The sequence below is a fragment of the Poecilia latipinna genome, unplaced genomic scaffold (assembly GCF_001443285.1).
Source record: "Poecilia latipinna isolate Pla-1442-1.1 unplaced genomic scaffold, P_latipinna-1.0 Scaffold1242, whole genome shotgun sequence".
In the NCBI taxonomy this organism is placed as follows: Eukaryota; Metazoa; Chordata; class Actinopteri; order Cyprinodontiformes; family Poeciliidae; genus Poecilia; species Poecilia latipinna.
In genome coordinates this window covers 121330-133925 of record NW_015113858.1, presented here as the reverse complement: position 1 = coordinate 133925, position 12596 = coordinate 121330, and the positions used below count along the sequence as shown (strand labels likewise).

The 12596-nt window shown below is 40.5% G+C and overlaps 1 protein-coding gene across 6 annotated transcripts in view; it reads left to right on the top strand.

Moving 5' to 3' along the window:
* LOC106960918 (PH and SEC7 domain-containing protein 1-like) overlaps positions 1-7908 on the top strand; it is a 97491-nt gene extending 89583 nt beyond the window's left edge. For all 6 annotated transcript variants that reach the window (XM_015054313.1, XM_015054314.1, XM_015054312.1 and 3 more), the window contains 5 exons: positions 905-975; positions 2508-2665; positions 5914-6058; positions 6802-6945; positions 7132-7908. In XM_015054313.1, coding sequence (XP_014909799.1) covers positions 905-975; positions 2508-2665; positions 5914-6058; positions 6802-6945; positions 7132-7392 — 779 coding nt within the window. In that variant the 3' untranslated portion in view covers positions 7393-7908. The remainder of the gene's footprint in view (positions 1-904; positions 976-2507; positions 2666-5913; positions 6059-6801; positions 6946-7131) is intronic.
* The last annotated feature ends 4688 nt before the right edge of the window (positions 7909-12596 follow it).

Below are 12596 nucleotides of genomic sequence, written 5' to 3'. Positions count from 1 at the left end.
ATGCACATTGTATTGCTCACCTCTGATACAAAAAAAAGAAGAAAACATCCTCTATTAACCCCACAGTGGAAAAATTCAGGTGTGACAGCACCGAGGTAAAGTAAGAGGAAACCTACAGACTCACACAAAGGTCAAAAATATAGAAATAAGAATAAAAAATTTAAATGTTCAACATAGGAAAAGTAATACTGTGCATTTATTAAAAAATAGCATATTCAGATTAAAAGCAATGTGAAGCAGAGTAAGTTAATTTAGAGAAGAAAACATTAGAGGTTGAATTACAGAAATTTATGTGCATTAAAAACAACTATTTACTAGAAGTGGAAAAACTGTGAAAACAACTGGAGTGTGAAAATAGCAGTAATGTTATTTGAACTGATAAAAACAGCAGGAATGTAAAATCTTTTTGAGTTTGTTGGGAACAGTGATCGTTAAAGTCCAACAGACGCTGAGAGGAAGGAACTACGATAACGCTCCTTTCTGCACCTCGGATGCAGCAGCAGTCTGTCACTAAATTAACTCTCTAATTCAGTAACAGCTTTTTCCATCAAACCGCCAATTAAGGAACGCTAAAAAGACACCACCTTCAAACATGGTGGAGGCAGCATTATGCTGTGGGGTTGCTTTTCTTTGGCAGGAACAGGGAAAATATTTATTATTAGGCTTTCGTTTACCTCACAATCACTGCTATGTGTTAATTTATCACATAAAACCACAACAAAATACATTAAAATTTATGTGAATTTATATGAAATGGTGCAAAGAGTGTGAATACTTCTGCATGTCTAACATTTTTAAAATGCTGATTTTTGATTCTACAAAGTAACTGAGCTTTAATTAACATCTAGACTATCTGCTTTTGCCCTTACGTTTGTGTCATTTAACAACATGTTTGTCTTTCAAGCACCGAGAGGGAAGAGAGGCTGGAAGACTTTCTACGCCATCCTTAAAGGGCTAATTCTGTATCTACAAAAAGTAAGGCTCTTACATCAGCATAAACAGTGTGAACTCTGGATATTTCCCCCTCATTTCATGTAAATAGCCTGAAAAGATGCAATGAGAAGCAGTTTGCACCAGCCACTGATTGATATGCATTATTCATCCTGTTAAAAAACGCTTGACTACATCGCCATAAGCTTCCTGTTAGGCTTTCATTCCAGTAGCAGCAGATTTGTAACAGAAGGTGAAGGGGGAAAAAACAACAACAAACATCAGGAACTAGCTGGTTTTAGATTAGCGCTTCTTCTTTATGTCTTATGGCGTAACGGGCCCTGCCGCCAGGTTCTGGCAGCAAGCAGGGACCCATACGGAGCGAAGAGTCTGGCTCCAGAAACAGGCGACCTCCGTCAGCAGAACAGCCTGCTGCTGCTGCTGCTGCTCCCAAACGGAAAGAAAAACTGCACCTGCTCAGGGCTTTGGTGTCCAGAAACATCAACCATTACATAATATCACTAAACGTTTCCAATCATAAGTAAAAAATAAATGTTAGCTGATTACCAGTTTAAAATAATGCCTTCTAAAGAAACGACATTATGACTAATTTAGTACTGAGTTAACCCTTCCAGAGCGACGGCGACGATCCAGCCAAATTTGCAGTACCGTAATTCCGCCACACATTGCGCCACGTCTGCAAAATTCCAACGTTGCGCTTTCCAGCCAAGATTGGGTTATTACGGTAATTTCACCCCCACTGCAGCAGGGAGTGAAGTCAACCCGAGGGGGCAGAGTTTTAATTGACGGTAAATTGCGAAAATAACTTGTTAGATATTGAACGTTCCAGTTGTTATGGATAAATGGGCAAATATATTTATTCACAGGACATTTAAAGAACTGCATACAATTAAAATAAGCAAAATTATCCATTTGAAACTTAGATATTAAGTAGGTGAAAGAATTTGACTCAATTGGATTAAATTAAACTCAGTAAATAAAATAATCTTGAGTTGAATTATCAACCAAATTTTTGGTAAATGGTTTGAAGCTAAAAATCATTAAAATATTTTTAAAACCCTCTACCTTAGGTGCCCGAGTTTTGTAAACACTCTCTGCAGAAATAGCAGAAAAACATGCAGAAGAACTATTAAAAACACTTTTTATTGCTTCGATAATCAAAAACATCTCTTATTTGGTTTTATAACGGCCAAAAGAAACACGTGTTGCTAAAGCATCTACGGAAAATTATTTTTAATCTAAACATCAAACTTTTATGTCTTTCTTATATTGAGTTTGTTCTAATCATTTTCTTCAGACATGAAATAAAAGTGTTGTTGTCCAAATTCATGAGTAACTTTGTTTATATTCCTACTAAAACAATAGCTTCTTCATTTGTTTAGGCAAAAGCCACATCCAAAGTCTTGTTTTACTGAAGCTTGTTCTCTAAACAGTTAAGTTTTATAAAACTTGATCAAATTATTCAAGTTTACTACCAACCAGCATTTTGGCTCTTTTCTAGAGGAATCCCTGTTTGAGGTTTGGACACTAATTCCTGCTGAACCTTGTCATCTCAGGGCGAGTACAAGCCGGATAAGCAGCTGTCGGATGAAGACCTGAAGAATGCCGTGTCCATCCATCATTCTCTGGCAATGAAGGCGTCAGACTACAGCAAGAGACCCAATGTCTTCTACCTGCGGACGGCTGACTGGAGGGTTTACCTCTTCCAGGCACCGTGAGTCTCATTACACCCCGTTTACGTCGCTCAGTGAGCTGGAAGGAACCTAAACGCATAAATTATCACGAATGTCTCCTGCAGCCGCTGCACACGCAAACCCAAACAAGTTACTGGTTTCGTTTTCTGACCTAATATAGTTTGAGCAATGGTAACACGCTCCAAAAAAACGGAAATAAACTTTTCTCTTCCTGTCATGAAAAATACAAACATGTATTGTAGGCTGAATATATCGAGAAGAAGCCCATGCTCATTGTTAAGTAAGGTGTGGAATCTGTGATGCTGTGGGCCTGTTTCTCTTCCAAACACGCAGTGAGCAGGGTTGGCGTACCGAGCATCATGAACTCTTTGTAACTCAAATGAAAATAGTCTCTGCCAGGAAGCTGAAAATGCGTCATCACCAGGACTTTTAACGAGATTTTGATTCGGAGCACATGGCCAAATCAACTCTCAAATGATTCTCTGGACAGTAAATCAACCTACAACTACAGACTCTCCTGCAAGTGGTTACTGCACCAATTATCTCACTAACATGAGTTTTCTTTTTATATCCCAGATTATTTCTCTGTCATATCTTGTTTAAAACCACGACTGGCTACAGCAAGATGTTATTACACAGATATCAGAGAATTGACAGTGATGGATAAAATTAATCATGTGCCAAGTATTTTTTTTATTTTTTTTTTTACCATTTTCCGACCACTGTCCAACAACTTCTACACAGATGGTTGTGTGCAATAAACCATCTGGTCTTTCAGGTTAGAGCCAAGCATCATTCATGTAATCCCAGACTCCCTGATGATCCATGAGAGGGGGCAGGGTGTCAGGCAATCTGTTGTGGGATGTTTGTGGAGATGCTGCTGCTGCTGCAGGATGCATTCAGGATTCATCCACACAGAAATCGTTTAGACACATGAAGCTGTTAGAAATCCTAAGACAACCAGATCCCCTTGTGTCCAAAGTGTTTAATGAAGTGCAGAAAAGCTTCTCAGGTTCAAACTATGAGCTTCAGAAACTGATTCTCTCCAGGTCTTTTCAAAATGTCTTCCAAAGGCCGGAGGTTAGATCTAATGCAAGAGTGTCCAAACTGTGGCCCAGGGGCCATTTGTAGCCTTTTAAATGATTTTTTGGTCCCTGTCCACAAGTCAAGAATGGTAAAGAATTTGGCCAACAAAATAGAAAACAACTGATGACCCACAAAATGTGGAAAAGTTCTGTTTCTCTTTTAATAAGGCAACAGATTGTAACCCAAAAGAAAGGTTACTTTAAATACCCTCAATAGTAGATGGCAAGTTAAGTTAATTTACTTTACTAATACCAACACTACAGAAGTATAAAGGAAGTTGGGCCTGATCAGGAGGCTCTAAATTTGGGGGAGCCTAGGTGTGAACAACAGAGGAGAGCACAAAATGTATATAAAAAAGTAGAATTTAATATAAACAACATTTGTGGATCCACGTTGTTCAAATAAACAAAAATTGCGCCCGTAGAAGAAGAAGCACGCGGTGCATGCTGGGATAGTTGTCAGAACTCTTGTTTGTAATCTATTAATAAAGTTTGACTGACCATCTACCGACCGTCTAGAATCAGGTCGTCTGCAGGTCATTTAGCACCACGTTCTCCACAAACATGCTGTGCACAAACAAAGAAGGGTGACCATCATCCGCCCACGCCCCGGCCCAGTCGCGGTAGGCTCTCCTCGCTGACCGGAGTCGGACTGTTTTGTTGACATTCCCTTTAGTGCAGCTCCATCTAGTGGATGCATAACGTAACTCCAGCCTCTACTGTAGCGTCTATTCTACGCGCCTTATAATGCGGTGCGCCTTATATATGAAAAAAGTTTTAAAATAGGCCATTCATTTTAAAACTGAATATAATCCGGTGCGGCATATAGTGTGAAAAATACGATAATCCATAATTAGTTATAGCTGTAAAAAAAAGTATTGTTGATTTTAAATTTGTCTCCTATTCAAGGAACTGATGATGTGTTTTATAAAAACAGCAACGTTAGAACAGCTTCACATTAACTGTCAGTCAGCCTCTGATTGGTTGACGATTCCCTTGTGACGACTCCTTCCCACCAAAGCATTCGAAGAGTCAAATTGAAACCTGGAGTCGATCAAGAAGACTTTCCCAACCAACTAGGAGTTTGCAGGATGTAATGTTTGTCTTTTGGTGTGAGGTTGTGTAAAATTCCTCAGTGCTGCTTTCTTTAAGCTCTTTTCTCATCGTATCCAACATGGTTCCAAATCCAAAGCGATGATGATCAGAATTGATCATCTGGTGACTTCTAAGTGACCTTCTGGTTAGTTTTTGTCGAGATTTCTTCGTCAGGGAGGAAAGAGCTAAATGTCACACTAAGTAAAGTCCTTTTTGCTGTTTGACTGAGGTGATTCTGTTGCTGAGATGCCAGACGGATCCAGACTCGTTCTGGATCTTGATCAATGTTGGATCATAAAAACGCTTTCTTAAAACAACTGAGAAAAGGATAAATGCAAGAATGCAATGTGACAAATCAATTTTAGTATTGAATCTAAATAAATCCTAACCTTGTGGAATATACAGAAATCTTCTCTCATATGTGATAGAGGTCACCAAATGGAGAAGGTCAATAATTTCTTCTTTCTTCTTTGAGATCATGAGACTGATTGATGTACGAGCCTCAGTTCAGCTTAATTTGTTGTAATAAATTCGACCTTATGAGGCAATTATCTGTTCCTGATAGGAATCCACTCAGATCATTGTTGGCCACATGCTAAATTGCCCATGTGCTGAAGGTGGAGGTGCACTCAGCAGGATCCAGGAAGTGGCGCGTGATTGGCCACATGTTTCAGCCCCAGGAGAACAGGCTCTGTGCTCCAGTTTGCAACTTGTATTTGTCCCAGATAGCTGAACTCCTATCTGCGTCTCTCTCTCTCTCTCTCTCTATCTCTTTGTCTCTCCATTTCCATCTTCTGTCCGTCTCCTCTGGGATTTTAAAGCAAGGCTGTCTGATTCGAGCTGATATTCCTCACGAGGCCCTAATTGGTCTTTTAGTGTAGAACAGAGCCTGTTCTCTCATGCGTTAATTGGCTCCAAAATCAGTTCTTTGTCAACAGCAGTGCTGCATTTTCTGATCATTTATAATCCCTTTGATGCTGCAGCCCAGCCAAGTGCTGATGTTGGTGTAAAACACCACAGAGTGGAAGCAGTTCGTACCAAACCGAGCATTCAGTTTTAATGAGTACTGTGTGATTTATCCATGACAGGAACGCTGAGCAGATGCAGTCCTGGATCACGCGTATAAACACGGTGGCCGCCATGTTCTCATCTCCTCCCTTCCCAGCAGCCATCGGCTCCCAGAAGAAGTTCAGCCGACCGCTGCTGCCAGGAACGATGTCCAAACTGTCCGAGGTACCGTTAACCTTATCGGACATTTCCACCTGGCTGAACTGCATTATATGTCACAAACAACTTCAGCGTGCAATGTTGTGGTTTTATGCACAGGACTGTTAAGCTAAATTGGCGTCAAATGTTTGTGCAGCAAAAATGTTCATTTGTTCTGCTGTCTTTTTAAAATAAATGTCTCCAGAGGTCATCAGAGGTCAACCAGCCAGTTCACATTTACAAAATCAAACAAAATATACCGTCAGTCCACTGAGCTACACTGTTGCTGGTTTGTGCTGTTATAATATTTAAGATATATTTTAAAAAAAAGTTTCCAAAGGTCACAAGAGATCACATTAATAAAATCAGACAAAATTGATATAAATGAACTTTTTGTGTGTTTGTGCTGCTAAAACTTTTGTAGCACAGATGATTGCCACAAAATTTGCTTGATTTTGTAAATGTGGGGATGGCTGGTTGGTTGACCTGTGATGATCTCTGGAAACATTTATTATAATATCTGTAAAATGGTAGCAGCACAAAAGGTTGCGTTTTATAAAAGTTTTTTATGGCTGCGCTGCACTTTATCCAAGTTCTATTCAGATTGTTCTGAAGTTAAACATTCTCATAATTTGGTGCTTAAATTGATTTATTTTTTTGTCATTAAAAAAAATAATGAGAGAAATAGCAAGCGACTCTCAGAATGTAATTAATCAGATGGTCATGTTTGCCTTTATGTTGCCGTAAAAGTTTTTGTGTTGACTCTCCAGGAGGAGCAGATCCGATCCCATGAAGCTCGGTTCAGAGCCGTCTCCACTGACCTCGCTGAGCTGCGGTCTTTTCCTCCAGACCGCAAGGTCAAAGGCCGGGAGCTGGAGGAGTACCGCCTGCGAGACGAGTATCTGGACTTTGAGGTGGGAAATGTTCTGTAGAGGACTGCAGAGTCGATGCATTCAAAGGGAAAGTTACAGGCATATTTAAATTCCTAAACTTTTACACCTTGTTTCTTGTAACAATCTCTAATTCCAGCTATGAGTGATCAGTGTTGCTCATTACTCCAGTAATGTCCTCAGACGTTTTCTTCTGTCGCACCTCCTCAGAAAACTCGGTACGGGACATACGTCATGCTGCTGCGGGCCAAGATCCGGAGCGGCGAGGAGGACCTGTCCGTGTTCGAGTCGTTGCTCCTGGAGGACAGCAGCCTGCAGAGGGCGCACTCCAGCCCCACGCTGCAGGACAGCAGCCTGGCCAGCCAGGCCAGCAGCAGCCGGGGCACCAGCAGCAAAGCCAGCGCCTGCAGCAGCAGCAAACCTCGACAGGAAGGACAGAGGAACAGCTACAGACAGGCTGTCAAGAAGTGAAGTGCGGCGGGGGCGCCGGGAGCGGCACGATGTCGCTCTCCCAGCGGCAGGCTGTCTCCCAGCGAAGGCTTTTATTTGAGATCCAGGAGGGTTCGGAGCTCTGCTTGAAGGGGGAGCAGGGGTGAGGGGCTTACCCCCACGCCTTCCCGCTGCCACGACGCCCCACCCGGCACCCCAGTCTTCTCGTGTGGCCGAGGAGGTGCAGATCCAGCGAGGATGTTGGTGCAAGAGGTGGGGGGAACAGCTGTGAGGTCAGAGAGGAGGAGGTGTCTTTGAGGACGGACGCTGGATGCAGCAGCAAATGGCACAGTTCCTTAAAAAGGATGCTTCCAGATCAAATGGGACACCACAGGGACCTACATTCAGCATCCTTTCCTTTCTCCTCTCCCTTTTCTTCTTTCAGGGCACCTCTCCAGCCACATCCTCACAACTTTTTCCACGACCCTTCAACTCTGTTAGGGACCAAACATGTTTACACACTTTGAGCTGAGATTTGGTTTTTAGTCATACCGCCACTCCAACGTGAAGCGCTGTAACAGACTTTGAAAGTATCACTACGTTGTTTTTTTGGAGCCTCTACATTCCAGCTCCGTATTTCCGTTTATCCTCACGATGCGTTCACATTCCACACGCACGAGTTGGGAATCGCAGCTTTTAGCTCCAGTAAGGGTGGCGTGAAGTTCAATCAGCGTCGCTGCAGAGAAATGCCGTGACGAGATAACGCGGCTGCTTGTTTCTTTGTTGTTTTTTTTTCTGGACAGCTAGAGCCGAAGTTCTCGGTGCGATGCAGCAACAAAACTGCATCTCAAGCAAAGAGAGAGGTTTTTTTTTTTTCGCTCTACTTGAGCATATCTTTTCTCCTGTTTGCTTTTGCTTCTGTCCAGTGATGTGCTTAGTTTTCTTTCTTGGGCGAATGTTGTGGGTTTTTTTTCTGTTTTTGTTTTTTTTTTTACCCCTGCTGCGATACGCATGCCTGCATCCAGCACAGCTTCTCTTAGGGCTTTTACTACTTAGACATAAAAAAAATAAAAACTGAGAGTCCGAGTTTCTCCCAGGGGCTGTTCAGTCATTCTCCTGCCTGTGCCATACCCGACGCGTGTAATCTCCTGTCTGTACCGTTCATTTCCAGGCCGACACTCACCGGGCAGACCCTGAATGTTAATATTTTTAAGGTATTTTTCAGTCGTCTGTTGTTGTTGACCCCCGCGCCCATCAGTGTACGAGCATACGATCAAATACGATAAAGGAAACTTGCTATCCAGGACGTGTTGTACAGTATATAATGCACCTGCTTATATTGTAGGATATATGACGGTATATTTGCAATATATTCAGTACACTATTGTGAAGATGCATTAGGAGCAAACACAGAAAACTTCTTGCTAGTCCCAAAAAGGGCTGAATGATAATCATGTGATTTTGTTTTTTTTTTTAAATTATTATTATTATAAAGTATTAAGAAAGGTTATTCTTGACAGGTTACACTAATTTAGTCGGTTGCATTAGAAAGCTTTCCAATGCTGAAACCTATTAGCATGATTTTATTTGGATTGGGGCTGAGGATGTAAAAGATGCATGAAGAGAGCAAGGAACATGAAAAAATGAAAAAAATGATACAAGAGGAAACAAAGAAGCTTTGGGATTTGATAAGACTAGAATAGTTTGGGTATTTTTAGTAGCCATAGACACCTCATAGCATGCAGGTGTATCTCAGAGCAGTTAAATATCGTTGAAAAGTTTATTTTTTTTCCCAGTAATTCAATTCACAAAGTGAAACTCATATAGATTTATTATAAACAGAGTCATATATTTACAATTTGGTGATTTTGGGTTACAGTCGATGACAAAATTAACTTTCCTATTTCCATAATGGAAAGTTGAGTGGAAGGATGAAGTGTGGTAGAGAATGATTCTTCTTTTTCTTCTTCTTCATTTTCTTTTTTTTTTTTTACACACAAATGTTAGACTTTGTGTGTAAAAAAAAGACTAACACTTACACTTGTGTACACTTAGGCAGGGTTAGAGCTAACCCTCTCTATGGGGTCAGGGCAGCTTGCTAGCCACAGTAGCACAGCCGTTGAATCTGCTTTTGCTACCTTTGGCATTGTGGTGAGGTGCTTAGTCTTTCTGGAAAATAAGCTCAGCATCTCCATGAAGAAAAAAATTAGTGCATGAAGGAATCTAAAATTCCCTGGATGGTTTAGCTGATGTTAGGCCTGAGAAAACACGGTGGAGCAACACCAGTCGATGTCAAGGTTTCCCAAATCATCACTGGCCGTTGAAACTTCACACTGGACCTCGAACGACATGGATTCAGTGGCTCACTAATCTTATTTCAACCTCTGTGTCCATGATTTCCAAATGCAAAATCGACTTTTAGCTTAAGTCACTCTGCTAATATTCGACCTTCGTTCTTATTAGTCCAGGTCAGAACCTTCTCCCCTGCTTTAGGACAGACGTAACATAAGAAATGAGACATTAATGCAGTGTGTCCTGGATATATCTGTGTAGAAGTACTGACTCCTCATTGCAAGTTTTTCCTTCCACTCAACTTTCTATCAATGTTTTTTGTATCTTAAACCCCTTGTGGAAGATCTCTGATTGTGTCGCCCATAACACAAATTGTTTGTTTTAGAAATCCTTTGTTTCCTGGATTAATGTAAAATCTATTTATTTTGAAGAGACTGAATTTTGAGTTTAAGCCACGATCATCAAAATTACCAGAAGAAGATCCGTCCAGTATGAGTTTAACTTTACAGTTGAGTTTCTGAAATAAATGAACTTTCTGATGGTATTCTGACTTGTTGAGATGCATCTGTAAGTTGATGCACAGCCATTTTCTACTCAGGCTTTTCGAGCAGCTGCAGTGCCAGCGTCCAACCAGCAGGGAGAGCTGTCAGCATTCACTTGTAATTCTTCTTTCAGCCATAACCCCACCTGCTGCATCTGCAGTGAATATGCACAGCATCTCCCACTCACCTGGGGAAAGGGATGGGGTCCGCAGGGCTACGCGACACACCGGACCTGTTTGTGTTAACCGTTTGTGAGCCGCAGTGCATGCTGGGACGGTGCTGGACGCTCCGAGGAGCTTCGAGACGCTTTGGTTTTGTCCGTCCCAGCTTCCGTCCAGCATCAGCTCCCGTAGAGCATGAGTTATATCAGTGTGTACAGTTTCTAAAGCGAATGATTTAGTATTCAGCGCTGCACAGTATTAACGCGTCAGTCACGTTTCTGTTGCAGTGTGCGGCTTTTTCCTCACCTGTAATCTTTAAGCAACGACTCAAACATTTCCAAGTTTGGCTTTGGAGGGTTTATATCTTCTTTGTCTTGAGTGGCATCAAACGAGCTCTTTTGTTTTGGAGCTGATTGTCAGAAAAGACTAAAGGACTGTTTGTGATGCTTGTTTTTCTCGTACTGCCTGGTGTTTAGTGAACCTGAAAAGGTGAGGAAATGTTTGTAGAAAAGGTTCGTAAATAACGACGGTTCCATCTACACGTCATGTCTCTCATTTCAGCAGCTCACTCTTATAGTTTGAAAATGTTTTATTGGCGTCTTGTTGCAAAAACCATCATCCAGTCGATTAACTCTGCAGTTAAACTGCTAAAAATATGAAAAAATACCAATTTACAATACAGTTATACTCTAGCAATGCAGCTGCAGCTCATTTCTGCTCTTTAAATGTTACATTTTTATTAAGATTTTATTAACTGCTAATGATCATCGGAGGACTTTCATCTAAAATGTTTTGGTTCCAAACAGCTGCAGAAAGAGACAAAGTTTAAATGTGTTGCTTAAAAAAAAATCACAGTAAATCACAACCTTTATATGTGTTTTTATTCTGTTTTATATTTAATAAGATAATAATCCTATTGTTACACATTTTAACTGGTTTCTGGAGATTAACTCAACTTGAGAACCACTGCATTTTCTGCTTTTCATTTTTATGTTTGACGTAAATGAATGCGTCTGGTGGTTAAAAGCTTGACTTACGTTTTTATGCTGCATCTGCTTAATGTCCGCTATCAGATTAAGTTTTTATTTATGGTTTAAATCATCTTTAATTACTGAAAACACTATGATCTACAGTGCCTTGCAAAAACTTTTCATGCCCCTTGAACTTGTTCCTATTTTGTCACATTGCTGCCACAAACTAATAGATGTATTTTATTGGGGTTTTGTGTGACAGATCAACACAAAGTAGTTCGTAGTTGTGAAATTGAAGGAAAACAATAATTTTTTTACCAATGAAAATCCAAAAGGTGTGGCATATGTCACACCTTATGACAAAAATTCATGTTTTAAGCTTTCAAGCAAAGTCAAGTTTATTTGAATAACAAGACAGTTCAAAGTGCTTTAGACAATAAAACCGTAATAACTGTTTATGAAACAATCACCAAACATTACATTTTGTCTAATGCCATCATAAAATATATTGATCAATATGTGAATCTATTTCCAAGTGTTTTTTAATCAAACGCACCTGTAAACAAGTGGATGTTTAGCCTCAATCTAAAGTAGCTCAGTGTTTCGGCTCTTTTGCAGGTTTCCAGAAGTTTGTTTCAGATTGCTGCTTCATCGTATTTGGTTCTGACAGAAAAATGTCAATAAAATACACATTTTTGTGGTTGCAACATGACGAAATGTGAAAAGTTTCGAAGCAAGGGACTGTAACTTTAATGAAAAAAAATATATTTTCCTCAAGAATCAAATCCTTATTAGACGTAGTAACGAGAGGAGCATTACATTTGGCCTGTCTGAGCTTGTTGATCAGAATTAATCAGAACCATTTTAGGTGTCGGTTCTTGCTCCAAACATGTGGCTAAACTCTCAAACAACCCAAATGTCTACCATCTTCATCTTATCCGATCCTTGAAAAGAGGCAGCGCTTCATTAAATCTGGATAAATCTGTTCAAATACGCGGAGCAATTAATAAATGACAACAATAATGAGAGTTTGTTCTGTCACATCAAGTGTTTTTAAGTGAATTTAAAGAAACGGCAATGAATGAAATGGAGAGCAGCTGCTGGAAACGGTTTGTGAAGTTAAAGTTGCAGGATTCGTCTCTGTTAACGCAGCAATGCACGCCTGAGTGAACTGTCCTACAAGTGTTTCCATCACTCATCATCATTTCTGAATGTAAATAAAGCATGAGATCTTATGGCCTGCTTTTGTTTATATTAGAACACTAAATGAAGGGTTCACA